Raw genomic sequence first — 18,032 nt, 5'->3', positions numbered from 1 at the left:
CTGGGCAAATAGCCTTTGCCTCATCTCCTGTCATGTTTGCCTGGAAGTGCTTTGGCTGATGCCTGTGGGGTTGAGGGACCAGGAGAGAAGGGAAGGTGAGAGAGCAGATCCCATGCTTGTGGGGCTCATTTTTTTTCTGTTCAGCGACATGGCACTAAACAAATGACAAATAGAGAGCCCAAGTGTGCTGTGTCAACACTTCCACCTTCACTAGCCTGGACCATCTGTGACTGGGGAATAAGAGTGCAAGAATTGTCTCCATCCCATCATCCAGAGCCCAAAGGGTTCTCATGATACAAACACTGAGCATTCAGGAGTTAGCAGCAAATGCCTTTTAATCCCCAGGAAGCCACCTGGCTAATTTTTAAAACAAAAGGCTTATTTCTGGTTTAGTTCCTTGTGCTGCTGAGATACTGTCGCAGCTCAGGACCCGGCAGCCTGTGCAGGGAAGCTACAGCCCCAGGAGATGCTGGTTCTCTGCTGGAGACCCGGAGGGCAGCGTGGTCCGGGCTGCCTGGGCTCCCTGGTGCAGGTGTTGCAGTGGGGAGTGTTGGAGACCTGCAGCCTGGGCTTCTCCTGCTGCGTGAAGGGTCCCTGGATACCCTGCCCTGCACGCCAGGCAGGGACATGGGGCAGGGAAACGGAGCCCCACTGATGCCCTGGCTCTGGGCAGTGACTACAGCGTGGGGACAGGGATGGGAAGGGGACAGGTCCAGCCCGCGATCTCCACACAAAGGCCCTCCCGTTTGCCCCATTAGTGCCGTCATTAAAAACCAGTTAGCCTCCTACGGAGCGCAGACTTGACCAAGCCAGGGCCTTGCTATAGGGCTGTGTGGCTGAGGGGCTGTGTGGCCTTAGACCCCCCATGTTCCCAGCAGCCCCAGGAGCTCTGGGGTGAGCTGTCCTCTCCTCCCGCCTGTGTACTGCGTGCCGGGAGTCCTGCTTCACACCTTGTTAGCAGAACAATTAGCTCTCTTTGCCTTCCTGATTGCTCTTGTGCATATTTGACTCCACTCAACCTTTCCAGCCAGTTATAAAGGCAGGGTCGGGACGGCAGGAGGGAGCAGATCTGAGTCAGGGACAGCAGAATCATGCTTGCGACCATCCTGCTGCTGCTGGCCCTGGCCAAGCCGACCTGCCCGAGCCCGGCTGGTGCGGGGAGCCGGAGGGCTGAGGCACTGAAGAGGCTGCTGGAAGTCTTTGGCATGGAAGACCCTCCCCCACCTCCGGCACACGTCAAGCAGCCACCCCAGTACATGGTGGATCTATTCAACACTGTTGCCAACGCAGATGGTGTCACCAAGAACCCTGACATCCTGGAGGGCAACACCGTCCGCAGCTTCTTGGATAAAAGTAAGGAGGGGGTCCCTGCAGTGCTGAGGATGGGACTGCAGGAAGGGCCCAAGCGTGGCCAGTGAAGGTGCCACCCCTGGTTTGACTCCACTCCTCAACACATCCTTCCCTCCAGCTCACGGTGAGAGTATGAGGTTCCTCTTCATGCTCTCCAGCGTGGCCAAGAACGAGAAGATCCTGACAGCAGAGCTGCATCTCTTCCGCCTCTGGCCAAGGCTCACCGATGGGCTCAAAAGGCACCACTTCTGCCAGGTGAGGAGAGGGGTAGGGACAGGCCTGGCTGGGCATGGGGTTAGGATGGGCATGGGGATGGGGACAGGATGTGGATGGAGCTATGGCCAGTTTGTGCCTGGGGATGTCACTGGCACCCTGCAGTTGCTTGCAGGGTGATAGAACCCTGGTGGGTTCTGGTTTGTACAGACGCCAGCCAAGGCACCCACAGATTGTGACAAACCCAGGCTGACAACTCCATCTCCCACCTTTTTGTTCCCCAGTACTTATCCCGGGCCTTCTTCCTTGGGCAGGACCCGCTGGTGGTCACTGCCCTTTGCTGCCTTCCCCAGGTCACCATCTACCAGGTGCTGGAGAGCGAGCCGGAGGCACCAGGAGGAAAGAAGCTGCTGGCAGCCAGACTCGTCCCGCTGCAGGGCTCGGGCTGGGAGGTCTTTGCCATCACACAGGCTGTGAGTTGCTTCTCCTCTGGTTGGGTGGCACAGAGAGAGCCCTGGAGGTTGCTACAGGAGCTTTCGTTAACCCATTTCACTCCCAGCAGCCTTTTGGGCTCTGATTCCCTGTCTGCAGTCTGCAGCAGCTGGGAGGGATGTAGCCTCTGGGAGGGGTAGGAGCCCTGCCAAGAGCCCTGGGAGGTTGCTCTGTCCTGCCTCAGACCAGCCCCACTGCTCTGCTCAGAAGGGCAACAAAGCTGGGGATGCAGTGTGGCCTTAGGGTGTCCCAGTTCACACTGCCCCACTGCTGGCAAGGCCCTGGCTCTGCTGGCCTGGGGGCTGCCCTGGAGACACCAGCACGGTGCCTGTCCTGGCTCTGCTGACACTGCTTTTGTTCCCAGGTTCGAGACTGGACCGAAGACGAAAGCAGCAACCAGGGTTTGCTGGTGACAGTCCAGGGTGTGGATGGGAGCCCTCTTGACCCCCCCCCACTGCAGTTTGCATCCAGCATGGACCACCATGACAGCAAAAAGCCCATGCTGGTCCTGTTCACGGATGATGGGCGCCGAGGAGCATCCCTGCCCATGGCTGACTTCCCAGGTGGGTCTCACACACCCTGGCATAGCTCCCTCCATGCCACCATCCCCTCATCCTTAGGGTGGTGAGGTGCTCCCCAGGGCTCCTTCAAATCCAAAGATCCTTCTGAAGCCAGAGGGAGAGGCCATCTCCTGTCTGGTTTGCTCTGTGCAGGGGTGCAGGCTTGCACATCTCAATCTGGATTTTGTTTGCTCTGATGAGTGTGGCCATGGGGCTGAGCCTGTCATCTCCTGATGGCTCTGCCTGGGCTGCTGACAGGCTGTGACTGCAGGGCTCACCACACCAGGCAGCTGCAGACAAAGCCCTGTGGGGAGGGGTGGCCAGGCCTGGGGGTGTCTGCACTTCATTCTCCCTCCTGCCAGGCTCATGTGGTGATGGTTATAGAATCATAGAACTGTCAGGGTTGGAAGGGACCTCAAGGATCATCCAGTTCCAAGCCCCGTGCTACGGCTGATGCATCTGCTGCTCCTCTCTGGCAGATGTGCAGCCGCGGGCTCCCGTGGTCCCTGCCCAGCTGTCTGTGCCCAGGCTGGGTGTGCCCCGCAGTGCTCGCTCCCTGGACCGGCTGCAGCCCTGCCAGAAGCGTCCCTTGTCTGTGGACTTTGAGGAGATCGGCTGGTCGGGGTGGATCATCTCCCCCCGCGGCTATAACGCCTACCACTGCAAGGGCTCTTGCCCCTTCCCGCTGGGCGAGAACATGCGGCCCACCAACCATGCCACCGTGCAGTCCATCATCAACGCCCTCAAGCTGAGCCAGGGTGTCAGCAGCCCCTGCTGCGTGCCTGACAAGCTCTACTCCATCAACCTGCTCTACTTCGATGATGACGAGAACGTGGTGCTGAAGCAGTACGACGACATGGTGGCAGGGAGCTGCGGCTGCCACTGAGCTGGGGAGCAGGAGCAGGGAGACGCTGCTGCAGCAGAGCCTGCTCCCGCTCCCTCTGGAGCATCTCCGCAGGGGTCTCTGACCTCTGAAAGAGGCCTGGGTGAGCAAAGCAAGGGGTGCCCAGCACTGCTCTGGGTGCCAGCAGCTCCACTGGTGCTCAGCAAGGCTCAGGGCCGAGCTCTGATCAAAATGAGGGGAATGAGCCCATGGGACTTGGCAGCCCTGGGGCAGCAGCTCTGTTTGGGCGTGCCCTGTGCAGGGGCTGCCCACAGGCTGTACCATATGTACATAGCCAGAGCACTAATATATGCTAGACCCTGCCCACACGGGGTCCTGTAAATGTCTGTACAGTTCTGTGCTGAGTGATGTGAAGTAGCTGCAGAGCAACTATTAAAGGTGATGTTCTCTGAGGGGCTGCTGGTGGGGCCAGTGCCTGGGATGGGGTTGGCCAAGGGGCTGCTGGCGGGGCCAGTGCCTGGGATGGGGTTGGGCAAGGGCAAGCAAACAGCTTGTGGGCACAGGGAGGGTGCTGCAAGGAGGGGGATGAAGATGCAGCCACAGCACAGCCCCTGGGGTCAGGGCAAGGTTTGGATGCTGAGTCCTGTTCCTTGGAAGGTGAATGAGCTCAGGACCCATCAGCCAGTGCACAGTGGGGGTGGGAGGCTAGGGGATCCCAAGCGGGTGATGGGGGCATGCAGGGGAGATGCGGTGATAAGGTTTGGGATTGAGGAGAGATGTAGAGATGCCCCAAAGTGGGGCTGCCAGGGCAGGTGGGTGGTGGGGAAGGATAGTTCTGGGTGGAGGTGGCCAGAGGAGGCTGTGCCATGCCTGGGGAGAGTGTTCCTTGGGGAAGAGCAATGGGGTGAAAACCACAGCTGGCCAGCATTAGGGGTCAGGTTGGTGCTGGGGAGGTATGCAGGGGGTGGGTGTCAGTCTGGGTACTGGGGTGTGGGTGTAGGTGCCGAGTGTCAGGGCAGGGGTCTTCATCTTGAACCATCTGGCACAGCCCCCTTGTCCCCTGCAGTGCAGGACTCAGTGGGAGTGTGGCTGTCCCTGACTCAGACCACCCCAACTCTTTCCAGCAGTTTCAACAGCAGCAGCTGAATTCTGGTTTCAGGCATAAAGGACTTCCCCCAGCAGCTCTTCATCCACAAACCCAGCTGGCAAGTGACCAAATCGCACTCAGGCCTGGTGGGCACCAGTTTCCTCCAACCACTCACCTGAAAACAGCACCAGCAGTTGCTGGCCCTTCTTCACCACTGCCTTCCCTGCAGGATGAGGCCCTTTTACCTATCCCATCCAAGGCAGGAGTGAATCTCCAGCCAGATGTGGTTTCACACTGGAAGGCAAATCTTTCCCCTCTGTCCCACCAGGATGTGGGCACAGGGCAGAGCCAACTCGTTCATGCTGAGTACACACAGAGCACAATGCACCCAGGGGCAGGCAGCTCACCCCACAGCCATCATGAGACAGGCTCAGCTGCACCTTACCAGAGCCGCAGTTTCCCACCAGTGGGCAGTGAGCCCCGGGGATGTGTCCCCACCTCAGCCCTGGATTGCCAGCAGCAGTTTGCTGCATTACACAGAGAGGCTGTTCAAGTGTCCAGGACAATGAGTGGTTGTGGCCTCCTTTATTAACTGCCTGTTCCTGGGGGTGCTGTGGCCACCCCCAGAGTGCCCACACTTCCCTGCAGCATCTTGAGTGGCAAGGGAAGGGAAGGAAAAGGGGAAGGGAAAGGGGAAGGAGAAGTGGGAGGGGAAGGGGAAGTGGGAAGGGAAGGGAAAGGGGAAGTGGGAGGGGAAGGGGGTCTGGCTGTAAGGATGCATGGCTGCAGCTTCCTGTGGGCCTTCACTCCAGTCCACACACTGGACACAGTCTGGCCTGAATGTCTGCTTGGCTGGGAAGGAGTTGCAGGGTCCTGGGCCACTGCCTGAGTAGAGGAGCCTGTGTGTGCCCATCCAGCCCAGGAGCAGCACCTGCACAGGTGTCACTCTGGGCTGAGTTCCTCATGGGTGTCCACTTCTACCATCCACAGGGAGATGACAGAGTCCAGCCCTGGGCACCTTACCGGTGGTGTCCTCAGGGTGCCCCAAGCCCAGCCCAGGGCACCTAGCCAACCTGCCTCAGCCATGCAGCCTGCTCTGTAGCTGATCCCTTACCGACCGCTCTGCGCCCAGGAGAGCCTAGCAGGTGGCACCGAGGGATGTCACCGCTGCCACACTGTCTCTCCGGACAACCCGGGCTGGAGGGGCCCCTGCATGGCAGATCCACCCGGACGCTGCTGTGACCCTGCCGGAGCCACGGAGCCTCCCTGGGGGCCAGGAGCTGCTCCAGGCTGGCCAGGCTGCAGGGCTGGGCACAGGGCGGCGGTGGGGGCGGGGCCGGCGGTCAGCGGGGGCCGCGGGGGTCGGCGCCGCAGCACTCGGACAGCTTGCGCAGCACTCGCTCCTTCAGCCGGACCCTGCGGCAGGGCTTAAGCGCCTGGTTGAGCTCGTTCTCGTGAGCCTTCAGCTTGGCGTAGTAGTCAGAAAACTTGTTGTAGAGGATGGAGATGGGCATGCCGTTGAGGATGATGCCAAAGGAGATGCAGGCAAACGCCACTATCCTGCCGAGCACCGAGTCGGGCACTGTGTCTCCGTAGCCCACGGTGGAGAGGCTGACCTGGGGGAGGAGGGGAAAGGATAAAAAAATCCCTCCTGGACAAGCCCAGCAGAGGCTGCCTGCTGGTGCTGGGACCTAGTGCCTCTGCCCCTGTGTGGGAGCCAGCACCCGGGAATGGCACAGCCCTTGGTCACAGCCAGCAGCCACACTGGCTGCTCCAGCAGCCTGCAGGTCATGCTCAGCTCCCCTGGCTGCACCCAGCAGGCTTGTAGAGTCCAAGGCAAGAGCTGGATGATGCCCCAAGAGTGGAGACCAGATGCAAGTCTCCCTGCTCCCTCCTGCCCTTTCCATCCCTCCCAGCAGTTGGACGTCACCAAGCTGCAGTTTTCCCAGCAGCCAGCCAGCTGCTGCAGCTTCCTGCCCCCAAGCAGCACAGCTCAGGTGCTTCCTGGCCCTAAGCTGCCCATTCCCGCAGCTTCCTGGTCCCTCCCTCCAAGGCAAATGGAGCTTCTGCCCAGGAATGCTCCCGGAGGATGGCAGGGGAGCAAGGCTGTGAAGACAGGGAGAGCTGAGGCAGAGCTCTGGGCTTTGCATGGAGCTGTGCTGACCAGGACAGGGTCTGCCTGTGACAGTTGAATGCTCCAAGCTGGTGACTTTGCAATTCCCCCTGGAAGAGTGAATTAGGAGCAGGCAGCCTGTGGTGGTCAAGGGGGATTGTAAGAACAGAAGCCAATCCCAGGTTCACCCTTGGCCCTGGGCTCAGCAGAGGTGCTGGCTCTCAGCACAAGCAGGGCTCCTGTCCTCCCCTGCAGCACAGCCCAGGCTGTGCCCTCTCCCAGGGCAGGAGCTGAGGCATGGTGTGACCATGGTGTGACCATGTCACTGCATCCAGCTTGAGCCCTCAACACAGGGAGGACATGGACCTCATGGAGCTGGTCCAGAGGAGGACCATGAAAATGCTCATGAGGTTGGAGCAGCCCTGCTATGAGAACAGACTGAGGTAGCTGGGGGTGTTCAGCCTGGAGAAGAGAAGGCTCTGAGGAGACCTAATAGCAACCTTGCAGTGCCTGAAGGGCAGTTTCCAAAGGCCTGCAGTGATGGCACCAGGGGCAATGGTTTGAAACTAGAGCAGAGCAGATTTAGATTGGATGTTAGGAACAAGTTCTGCACCATGAGGCTGCTGGAATACTGCAAAAGGTTGCCCAGGGAGGTGCTTGAGGCCCCATCCCTGGAGATATTCAAGGTCAGGCTCTGGGCAACCTGATCTAGTGGAGGATGTCCCTGCTGACTGCAGAGGGAGTTGGACTGGATGAGCTTTGGAGGTCCTTTCCAACCCAAACCATTCTGTGATTCTATGATTCTGTTTCCTTGGTACTCACATGCAGCCCTGGGTCACCCTCTCCTGAGCCCAGCCAGGCTGCAGTGGTGTCCTGGTTGGCTGTCTCACATCCACCCAACACTTCGTCCCATGACAAAACAAAGCCTGGACTGAGTTACACCTTGTCACCAGCTCAGGCATGGAGGTTCCCAGGCCACCACCTCTGTCCCACCATCCCACCACAGTGCTGGCTTTTGAGCCCAAATCTCTGGTTTCTCAGAGCATGGAGGGCTGAGCTGCTGGGAAGCCTGGGCCCTGTTCTGCCTCCTGGCTGGCAGCAGGGGTGAGCCCCCCAGGCAGCAGGGCAGCCCCTACCCACTTACCGCTGCCCACCACCATGCATAGGGGATGCTGGTGAAGCTGGTTCCTGGCACGTCATGCTCCACCGAGTGCATGAGGGCGGAGAAGGTGAAGACCCCCATGGCGATGAAGAGGAAGAGGCAGCAGACCTGCTGGTAGCACTGGCGCATGGTGAAGCCGAAGGCTCGCAGCCCGGTGGAGTGCCGCGCCAGCTTGAGGATGCGGAAGATCCGCATGAGCTTGATGAGCTTGAGGACCTTGCCCAGCTTGCTGACGTTCTCCACCTTGTGCAGCTCCTCATGGTACAGAGTCTCTGCCTCGTCCAGGCTCTCGAAGAGGATCTGGACGTAGAAGGGCAGGATGGCCACCAGGTCCACAGCATTGAACGCCGCACGCAGGAAGTTCTTGAAGCTGGTGGAGGAGATGAGCCTCATGATGTACTCAGAGGTGAAGAAGATGGCACAGACCACCTCCAGCTGCTCCATCCACACCTTCCCTGTCTTGTGCTGTATCTCCTCCACGGTGCTGAGCGTCATGCCCACGATGGAGATGAGCACAAAGAGACTTGACATGACCGCAATGATCTTAGCTGCCACTGAGGAGTAGGGGTTCTCGATCAGGTTCCAGACCATCCCCCGGAACTGCCCCAGGAACTTGCCCTCAAACTTCCCTGACAAGTCCACGGGCTCCAGTTCTGCCTCCAGCTCCTTCTCTATTTTCAGGTACTCGTTGAGCTCGTCCTGCTTCTCCTCAAAGAGGATGCGGCAGCAGCGCTGGCTGTACTTCAGGTGGATCCCCCAGTACTCCACCTCCTCCATGAAGTTGCTGGGGCACATCTCATCCATGATCCACAGCACTCCGCTGCAGTAGAAGTGGAAGATGTAGTGGAAGATGGAAGGGTCCCTGTCAAAGAAGTACTCATTCTTCTGCACCGAGTAGTCATCACAGAGCTGCAGCTTTGTCATGGGGTCCGTGCAGAGGGCAAGCTTGCCCAGCCTGGTGACAGGGTACTGGGCTGCCACCTTGCAGGCGATCTGGAACGGTTTGCCACCCACGTTAATGTTGAGCAGGAACTTGTTCCTTTGGACGGGAGCTTTGCTTTCCTCCTGGCTCACATCTGCCACGTTCTGCATGGAGCTCCATCGCTTCACCAGGCTGTCCTGTGCGAACGGAATGTGCACTTCCTCCTCCTCCGGGGTCCTGTAGCAGCAGCCGCGGCGATCCCCGATCTTGACGCTGGCTGAGAGACTCGCCCGCCTCGCTGCCAGCTGCCGCATGGTGCCCTCTGCCTGCTGCTATGGGCTGGAGGAGGGCAGCTCCGGCTCCATGGGAGTGTTCCCACCGGCTGCACACCGATGGGAGAAGTGCTGCGGGCTCAGAGGAGCAGCGGTGAGCTGCTGCCCAGGGGGCACTGGCTGTGCTATGGTGCCATGTGGCACCTGCCAGGTTCCCAAAGCCGATTGCTGATCAGATTGTGATTTCCATCCGAGGGGTCGGAGGCGGCCGAGTGTCCGCTCCCTAAGACCATAATGAGATTGGAGCAGCAGCCCTTTATGTAAGGAACTATTTCCAGCCTGCCCCTCTCCTCCCTTGGGCTGTTATTAGCTGTTTGCCTCTGGCACGCTACCCGGCTCCCAAGGACGGCATCCACAATGGCAAGTGGAGAGGCAGCAGGGACTTGCCTTGATCTGACCCCGAAGCCCTCCCCTGGCAACACAGGAAGGTGCAGGCGGTCAGGATTCCACCAGCTTTGCACCCCCACTGCAGATGCTGCTCTTGGCAGCAGCCACTCCTTAAGCAGCTGCCCCTGCCCCATCAGTTGTCACAGCCCAAGGCAGGGAAGTGGCCGTCACCTCCCAGCTCATCCCTCAGCACCCAGATTGATGCGGAAAGAGGTGAAGGAACCTTCTGACCCTCAACTCAGTGCCTGAGAAGATCCTCAACGTGAGAGCTGCTCCTGCATCAATGCCCTGTGCCACCTGCTCACCACAGCAGCCGTGCTCCCAGCAGCAAGGGCAGGAACAGGAAACGGGGCACTGGAAATGCAAATATGCAGGAAAAACTCCCCTAAACTACAGAAAGAGAAGAGAAGGAAAGAATCCTTTTGATCTGCAAGTTAAAAGGGGAATCAAAACTAAACATCTGGAGCACAGCCTTAGCTCACCATGTGAAACACCACAAAGATTTCCATGAATTGATCTAATTGAACAGAGGGACCTGGAGCACAAAGCTGCTCCCAGGCTGGAAAGCAGCTCAGGCTCCACCACCATTGAAGTCCCTGAGCCTGGGGATTAGGACAACAAAAATGCTTCTGGCACAAGACCCACCAAAAAAATAAAAGTTTCTTTCAGCCCTGGAACAGCTCAGGGATCAGTGAGCAAAACCTGCAGGGACTTGCAGTGGGAAGAGGCTGAGACTGCTCAGCATGACCCCCCAGCCTTGCTCCTCACCACACAGAGCAAGGGGCTCTGCCCTGTGTCACAGAACAGGGCAGCTCAGCTCTACAGCTCCAGCTAAGAGGATGATCTGGGCCAGGCTGGTGACAGCTGACCTCTGCCACAAGCAGCTCTATCAGCCCTGGCTCAGCCCTGTCCTACTGGGATCTCTGGAGCACCTTCCCACTCTGCTGCACATTTGCCCCTTTCCCTTACTCTCATGAAGGAGCCAACTCAGGTAGTCTCAAATTTCTCAGGTTGTTGGCTAAACTTTCCATTGTCATCTGTTGTGCACCCCTGGGTGCCAGCACCAGCTGCTTCACTCGGCCCCACACAATCTGCTTCCTTTATTTCATTTTCTTCTGTCACTCTGCTCCCTTGATTCCATTTTCTCTGGCGTGTGCTGGTGTCACTCCAGACCCAGGCAGGCACAGCAGCCCTTGCTTTCCCTACCTGCCCTGCCAGCCTATCCACCACGAGTCCTCTTTCCCAGGATGTGAAAATCCCAAGGTGATGCAGCCCCCACCCTCCCACGTGGATAAACCCAAGGAAAGTAAAAAAAACCCAGCAGCCCTTAGTTTCAGATTCTTTATTCCCCTGTGTCATTCACCAGCAGCTCTCTCCACCTGTCCCTATGAAAACAGAAGCAAGGCTGTGTGCAGCCCTGAAGGTGACCTGCAGGCTGGTGCTAAACATAGCAGCTCTGGAGGAACTCAGAGCTCCCCACCACATGGAGCTGTCTCTCTGATGGGGTTCACCATCTCCCCCACACCATCCAGCAGATGAAGGCTCCTGCTCCAAGGCTGATGACCAGGGTCTGCTTGGCAAGGCAAAGTCTCACCTTTAAGGCAGAGAGCTCAGCAGCCTGGGCAGCAGCATTTCATCATTTGTGCACTTGGTGAACATTTGTGCAAGGTGCATGGGGCCACCACTGACCTGAAGGCTCTGCTCAGGAATTTCCTTCCCCAACTGCCAGTTCTCCTGAGAAGTGCACAGCATGCAGCTGCTCAGGAAGCTGCACAGAGGCCCCAGTGCACAAACCATGTTTGATCCAAGACATCAGCTACTGCAAGCTGAAAGCAAAAAAACCCCAAACCTCACCTCAGATGTTTCCAGGGATCTACCACCTGCCTGGGCAACCTGGGCTAGGGTCTCACAACCCTCAGTGTGAAAAATTTCTCCCTTGTGTCCAATCTTAGTCCACCTCCTTCCACTTTATAACCATTGTGCCTGGTCCTGTCACTGCAGGCCCTGGTCAAAAGCCTCTCTCCACCTTTCTTCCAAGCCCCCTTTATTTATATTTTGAATCAGTATTTGTACTTTTAATCAATATTTATATTACTGAACAGACACAATAGGGTCTCCCTGGAGCCTTCTCTTCTCCAGACTGCCCCAACCAAGGCACAGGACCTTGCACATGAACTTCATAAGGTTCACATGGCCCCACTCTTCCAGCCTGAAGGTCCCTCTGGCTGGATCCCATCTCCCAGGCAAATCAACCGCACTTGACCCCACTGAACACACCACTGATGGAGATAAATGCATTGGTCCCAGTACAGACACCTCAAGGACACCACTGATGTCAGAAGAGTTTTAAGGAAGATACCTCGAACAGTGTCAGAGAAACAACATCCAGAGCTCAGCACTGGGGTGAAAAGTGTAGTTCTGCACAGGGCAGTGACCTGGCTGGAAGGGAGTGTGAGGATGGCTGGAAGGGAGTGTGAGGAGAAGCTGCTTGCCCCATGCTGGCTCTCAGTGGCAGCTTGGCAAAGCCCCATCAGGCAGAAGCTTTTCAAGGTTGACCTGCCAGTACACACCTCTTGCAGGTAGGACTGAGCAGCACCAAAAGCCCAGCACAAACAGGGAGCAAACAGCCAGCTAATCCCTGTGGAGTCACTCAGCTCCTGCTGAAATGCATGTCGGAGTCTCCACTCCCTGACAAAACTCAGGGGGAAGAATGGGGCAGGTGGAAAAGGCCTCTTGGCTGGAAGTGGAAGAAAGCAGTTGACAGGAATCTGGGAGGAAACAGTGCACCTAGTGCCTGTCACGTCATGGAGAACAAAACCTCTGTGCCCAAGGCCACACTGGTAAGAAGTGGCATCACCAGCCCCTGGAGACAGCAACAGGAGGGAATGTCTCCCATCTGTATGAGGGGTGAGTTCATAGCACCAGGGAAGGCTCTGTGCTACTTCCAGAGCCAAAGTAGTCCCAACCATCTAAGACCCATTTCCAAGGGGAGCACCTTCTTACTCCAGTGCAACAACCCAGACTGAAGAGCTTATGTCCAACGCAGTCAGCCTCTGTAGTGAGCAGGAGGGGCACCAGAACCATCTCATCACCTCATGGCAAAAATCCCTGTTACAAGAGCAGAGAAGCACTTGGTTATGGACAGGCCTCTGGGAATGGACTGGTTTGACTTCCCTTTGTGCAAAGCTGAGGAAAACAGCCCCCAGCAGCAGATCAGCACAAGGACACTGCTCAGTGTCCTTGGGCAGTGAAGGAGGGACAGAGATCAGACATCACCACCAGAGCAAGCCATCATCGTCTCACACTGGGCTAGGCAGCTACCCCTGCAGCCAAGCAAGAGCCTTCAAGCCTGACTTGTGAGGAAGAGGAGAGCTCTGCTGCTTCAAGCCAGACTGAAAACCCAGGCATGAGGCTGACCAGCAGCAGGAATAGTTGGGAAAAGCTGCTCCCAGAGGGGAAAGCTCTAGAGGCTGGGAATACAAAGCAATAGGCATTTCTCCCTCGGGCACAAGAGACTTACCTTCAGGGAAAGGAACCTGTCTGGCTCTTGTCAGGCATCAGCTGTTCCCTGGATGGTTTTTCAAGACTGAAGATGTCAGATCTGCTTTTTGCTTTGGACAGACCCCAAACAGCAATAGAACCCACAGCTACCAGGACACTCAGGAGCACTAGAGAGGAGAGTGCACAAGCAGAGAACCACTCACAGTACTTGGCCTGGACATCAGGGCTGGATTCTGCTGCTCAACAGTGTTAGCCAACAGCTAGAGATCAGCAGCTTCCCTCAAGGATAAGGGACAGAAAGAGGAAACGAGTTAGTGCCAGACTGCATGGAATGACCTTTCCAAGGACATGGTGTGTCCGAGTCAGAGGAATAATTAAGCTGTGGTGTAAGGCCTGCCCCAGTCCTCCCAGCCCAGCAAAAGCAGCTACTGACACAAATCTGGAATTAATTCCATCAGGATACTCAATGTATAGCCCAGGACCATGTACAGCAGTCTGGGTCTCACATACCTGCAACAATCAAGATCCAAAAGTGGCCTTGAGTCCCTGATGGCACAGAGCCCTCAAGCACAGCTGTACCTGAAGTCTCTGCAAGAAAAAGCAAGAAGTCAGTCAGGCTTCCAACACACCTTATGGTCAGTGTCTGGCTGAGTGCCCAGCTCACCTCAACAATGCCAACCTCAAGAGGCCTTTTTCAATTTGAGCAGAAACTTATCTGCTGTTACTGTGATAAGCCCACAGCAGAGAGGAAAAAAAAAAAAACCAAACCTCCTGCTGGAAATGTGTGAGAGGGAAAGCTGGGAAACTGTCCAGCTGTAGCTGCAGCATCCTAACCTGTCCTTGTAGAAGCCCAAGGTCCAACCTTTTGGTTGCAACACACCTCCCCACCTACCAAATGAACTGCTGCAGAGATCAAATCCAAGCACTGCTGCTCATGCCTGCAGCAGTATCCCTACCCTCCATACCTGGTGCTTCAACTCCCTGACACCACAGAACCCCTGGGGCTGGAACAGCCCTTCCAAGCCCCTCAGCCAGTTACAGGTCTGTGACAAGGGAAGCTCCAGAACAACTCAGAGCAGAGCAGCAGACAAGAGCAGCCCTGGGGATGCAGGTGCTGAAGGTCAGCTTGACAGACACCAGCATCTGCTGCCCTGATCCTGCTCCTACGGCCCAGAAGCGCTTCCACTGTCCCCTTCCCTCCAGTTCACCTACTCCCCAAAGACGAGAGCAGCTGAGATGGGACTCCAGTACCACTGCTTTGTTGGAAGGAAGCTACAGAATGGCACTTTCTGGAAGAAGGTACTTCAAAGGCACTTCCCCTGGGGGATTTCACCGCATTGTCCACGGGAGGAAGCTCAAGGTAGGGCCAACCCTGCAGCGCTTCCCCTCCCCGCAGCACGCTGCCAGCAGCGCAGTGGTCTCTGCGTGGCAGTGAGGGCCTTTACCGGGGTACCACCGGACTCAGTCTGCAGCTGCCCTCCCCCGGCCGACCGGAATCTGTGTTCCCGGTCCCGTACCTGCGCTGTCAGTGGGCAGCACCGCCGAGCTCCGCGGCGGGGTCACCCAGGCGTCATCAGGACTCGGCTCCGCCGGGGTCGCCGTCTCGCATCCCCACTCGTCCTCACCGTCCTCGCAGTCCGGGCGCCCACTGCAGTCCCGCTCGTCCTCCCCGTCCTCGCAGTCCGGGTGCCCATCGCAGCGCCACTCATTCAGAAAGCAGAGGGTGCCAGGCTTGCACTGGAACTGGCCCGAGGAGCAACCAGGCAGGGAGGCTGCAGGGACGGCCAGAGGGTGAGGAGCCGCTGGAATGCTGATTCCCCCCCCACCCCCCAAAGATCCTCTACCCTCCCCGCCCCTCGCGAGGGAAGCCCGCACGCGAGGGCGTACACGAGCAGCAGCCAATGGGAGCGAAGGGTGTACGCGGGAGCTAAGAAGCACAACCGCGACACGTGCGAGTGCCGGTCCTACCCCCCCTCCCGCTCTCACCGTTCGCTGGCGGAGGCGGCAGGAGCGAGACCGGGAGCGGGACCAGCACCGGGAAGAGCAGCGGGAGCAGGAACAAGAACGAGAGCAGCCGACGCCGCCCCGCCATGCCGCTAGCCCAGGCCCTAGGGCCCCTCCTCTGCGCTATAAAGCTGGCCGCGCTCCAGCGGAGCGCATGCGCGCGGGTCTGCCCTCGACCAATGGGATGCGCGGGACGAAGGCGCACGCCCTTGAGGAGGCCCAACCCGCCCCTCGCGCCATCCCGAGGCATTCTCTGCCGGATGGGGGAGCGGGCCGCGGTTCTGGTGCCCCTTGGCGGGCAGATCCTCCACAGTCGGTGCCCGGCTCCCTTCAGCCCCGGCCGCATCTGCAGCTTTCTCCGGCTTCCCAGCCCGGGCAGCGAGGTGACCCCGCTGCTAGCTGCCAGCCGCCATGCGCAAAGGAACTACCTCACGCTCCGGCAGCGCAGGCAGCAGGCAAACCTTCAGCAGTGCAGTGGAGTAACCAGCACAGCTCACAGCAGCTACAGCCAACCCCTTGTCACTAGGGAAGAGTTGTGACTACAGTGGGTGGCTGCAGCAGGGCAGCCTGACTTCCAGTAAGAAGGCTGCAGGGCACTTGTCTCTGCAAAATCAGGGCTTTTTTGGCTAGGGACTGTTTGGTAAGCTCCATCCTGAAGCAGGGCCTCAGCTGTAACTTACAAATTCAGAGCTCACCTCCATGTGCTGTGCTCCTATTCCCTCAAGAAAGCCTCACGCCCAAAACATTAAAAAGCAGTACTCTGGCTAATTTAAATAGGACAGACAGAATGAGGAGGAATAACCACAGCTTTAAATACATTTATTTATCAATCAGCAGCAGCTGACAAGCTCCATGGAGCACCACTGCTGCAAAGTCCACCACAGGCCTCCCCCTCAGAGTGCTGCTTTATGACAAAGTGTGACCAGCACATCCAGCCTTGTTCACCCTCACTGCTCACAAATAGGGCTGGTCTTTAGAAATTTCCCACTTCTTAAGTGGTGGTCCTGGTGTCACCGGTTTTTTATCAGCTGTTGTCACTGCAGAGCCTGAACTGTGGTAGAGGAAAGAAAGAAAGAAAAATAGATTAGCAAGATTTAATTGGAAGTACAGATTTCATTACTGCTAGAGAGGTTTGTTAAGTCAATTTCCAACTATTTCCCTTATTCAAGAGGAGATACAGACAAAGAAATAGTTCAGGGTTCTTTTACCAACTTTGGAAATCCATCACTGGTAATAGGAAGAGTTCTGCATCTCCGGTATAAGTCAAACAAGGCTTAAACCCACTCAGCTCGAACAATGGCAGCAGCAGTGCTGCAGGACGGACAAGGTCAGACCCACCTGCCAACCTGAGCCCCTGCCGCCAGAGTTTTCTGCTGCGACGCGACCACGATGGGAGGGAACGACTCTCGCCGTCCATCCCGGCTGCAGTAGTAGTTATCGGCGAACTTGTGGCTGGGACCCACCGGGAGCCGAGGCGGCGGCTGAGTTCTAGACAGAAAACGGATCCAGCAGGTCAGTTGGGGCCGAGGAGCCTCGGCACTGACGCCGAAATCCGCAGCCCGGCCCGGCCCGCTAGCACCTCTTGGAGATCTCCTCGTAGCGCAGCGCCAGCTTGGCCTGGAGGTTCCGCTGCAAGGCAAGGGGAGAGCGGCTCACGCAATGCCGGGCGCTGTGCAGACCCGCGGGCCTCTGCCCTGCACCGGCGGCTCTATAGAGCCAACAGCGCAGAGCCCCGCGAGCCCGGCCGCGCTCGGGACCGGGACCGGGACCGGGATCGCCCTTACCCCCGCCAGGAAGTTGCGGAAGCGTTGGATGATGCTAGTGGCCGTCGCCATTTTGGCCGCTGTGAAGGGCAGCGAGCGGCGCGGGGACTGCTGGGAGCTCGCGGGGCACGCCGTGTCTCGCGAGGGCTAGCGCTATATAAGGCGGCGCGGGTAGGCAGCGGCCCTTCCCCCGCGGAGCAGACATGGACACCAGCCGCGTGCAGCCCATCAAGCTGGCCAGGGTGGGGCTGGGGGGCTCTGGGACGGGACGGGGCACGGCACGACACGACACGGGGATCGGGAGCTGACACTACCCTCCGCTCTGTCCCCGCAGGTGACTAAGGTACTGGGCCGGACCGGTTCCCAGGGGCAGTGCACGCAGGTGAGTGGCCGGGCCGGGCCGGGCCTGGCTGGGGAACGGGGCCGCTGGGCCGCGCTGACGCCTTCTGGGCCCGCAGGTGCGTGTGGAGTTCATGGATGATACGAGCCGCTCCATCATCCGCAACGTCAAGGGGCCGGTGCGGGAGGGCGACGTTCTCACTCTGCTGGAGTCGGAGCGTGAGGCGCGGCGGCTGCGCTGAGCCGGTGAGTGTGGGGCCGCCCGGGGTTGCGGGGCGGCGGCTGCAGCCTCCCCGCGCCGCGAAGCCCCCGAGCCTCTAAGCCGGCATGGCCCCTGCTGCTCTCTTTCAGGTGATGAATTCTGGTAGCGCATACTCGGAGCGGCTGGTGGGCTTCAGCTGGGCCGGATGGATGGAGAGGAGCATAGCGGTCCTGTAATTGCAATAAAAGGTTTTTTCCAGTAGTCCCTTGCCTGGATCTCACTGAGTGCAGGTTTGCCCTGCTGTGTCCTAGTGCTCTGCTGTATCCCAGCACTTGTTCGCCTGCCTTTTGTCATTGGGTTCAGCTGAGGGATGAAAGCACACCCTGCTTTGTTGCTGGGGTTACACAGCATTCTTCTTTATAATAGTGCTGTGTTCTTGAATTTCTATTAACAAAAATAATTATTTTGATTGCAGTAGTCTTGATCTGACCTTTACAGTAGCTGTTTTTTTGTCAGTAACTGGTAAAGTGGCACTGATAAACAAAGTGGACTTCTGAGGAGTTTACAGATTGGAAGTCCAGCTTTGTACCAGCTTCCAGGGCACCAGCCTGCTGCTTGTCTGTCCTCAGCAAACCATTCTATGAATGTTGCTATAAATACACCTGCTCTTTCCTGGCAGCCACCCACAGTCAGAGTTTCTCTCCCTCTCTCCTTAAAGGAGTTAATAAACTTGTTGCCCTTACTTCACTCCTCAACTTTTC

The 18,032-nt window shown here is 57.8% G+C and overlaps 5 protein-coding genes across 5 annotated transcripts; 2 read left to right on the top strand and 3 right to left on the bottom strand.

Moving 5' to 3' along the window:
- The first annotated feature begins 1,091 nt into the window (after positions 1-1,091).
- On the top strand, positions 1,092-3,501 carry LOC128978409 (bone morphogenetic protein 2-like). The gene is made up of 5 exons (XM_054396308.1): positions 1,092-1,353; positions 1,469-1,605; positions 1,917-2,036; positions 2,420-2,618; positions 3,095-3,501. Exons 1-5 carry the CDS (start codon positions 1,092-1,094, stop codon positions 3,499-3,501), a joined length of 1,125 nt encoding a protein of 374 aa, XP_054252283.1.
- A 2,388-nt stretch (positions 3,502-5,889) lies between these two features.
- LOC128978414 (potassium voltage-gated channel subfamily V member 2-like) lies at positions 5,890-9,057 on the bottom strand. Its single transcript, XM_054396314.1, has 2 exons — positions 7,804-9,057; positions 5,890-6,162 (listed from the first exon to the last, which is right to left on the bottom strand). Exons 1-2 carry the CDS (start codon positions 9,055-9,057, stop codon positions 5,890-5,892), a joined length of 1,527 nt encoding a protein of 508 aa, XP_054252289.1.
- Positions 9,058-9,075: 18 nt separating this feature from the next.
- CD320 (CD320 molecule) lies at positions 9,076-15,055 on the bottom strand. Its single transcript, XM_054396036.1, has 6 exons — positions 14,950-15,055; positions 14,481-14,735; positions 13,474-13,551; positions 12,999-13,130; positions 9,408-9,487; positions 9,076-9,219 (listed from the first exon to the last, which is right to left on the bottom strand). Exons 1-6 carry the CDS (start codon positions 15,053-15,055, stop codon positions 9,076-9,078), a joined length of 795 nt encoding a protein of 264 aa, XP_054252011.1.
- A 712-nt stretch (positions 15,056-15,767) lies between these two features.
- On the bottom strand, positions 15,768-16,824 carry NDUFA7 (NADH:ubiquinone oxidoreductase subunit A7). Its single transcript, XM_054396262.1, has 4 exons — positions 16,752-16,824; positions 16,547-16,596; positions 16,306-16,455; positions 15,768-16,018 (listed from the first exon to the last, which is right to left on the bottom strand). The coding sequence occupies exons 1-4, from the start codon at positions 16,800-16,802 to the stop codon at positions 15,922-15,924; spliced, it is 348 nt and encodes a 115-aa protein (XP_054252237.1). The 5' UTR covers positions 16,803-16,824; the 3' UTR covers positions 15,768-15,921.
- Positions 16,825-16,900: 76 nt separating this feature from the next.
- On the top strand, positions 16,901-17,461 carry RPS28 (ribosomal protein S28). The gene is made up of 4 exons (XM_054396026.1): positions 16,901-16,972; positions 17,065-17,112; positions 17,189-17,315; positions 17,421-17,461. Exons 1-3 carry the CDS (start codon positions 16,934-16,936, stop codon positions 17,309-17,311), a joined length of 210 nt encoding a protein of 69 aa, XP_054252001.1. The 5' UTR covers positions 16,901-16,933; the 3' UTR covers positions 17,312-17,315; positions 17,421-17,461.
- The last annotated feature ends 571 nt before the right edge of the window (positions 17,462-18,032 follow it).

This window comes from Indicator indicator, chromosome 36 (genome assembly GCF_027791375.1).
Source record: "Indicator indicator isolate 239-I01 chromosome 36, UM_Iind_1.1, whole genome shotgun sequence".
NCBI lineage: Eukaryota > Metazoa > Chordata > Aves > Piciformes > Indicatoridae > Indicator > Indicator indicator.
This window is presented reverse-complemented; position numbering and strand designations above follow the sequence as displayed.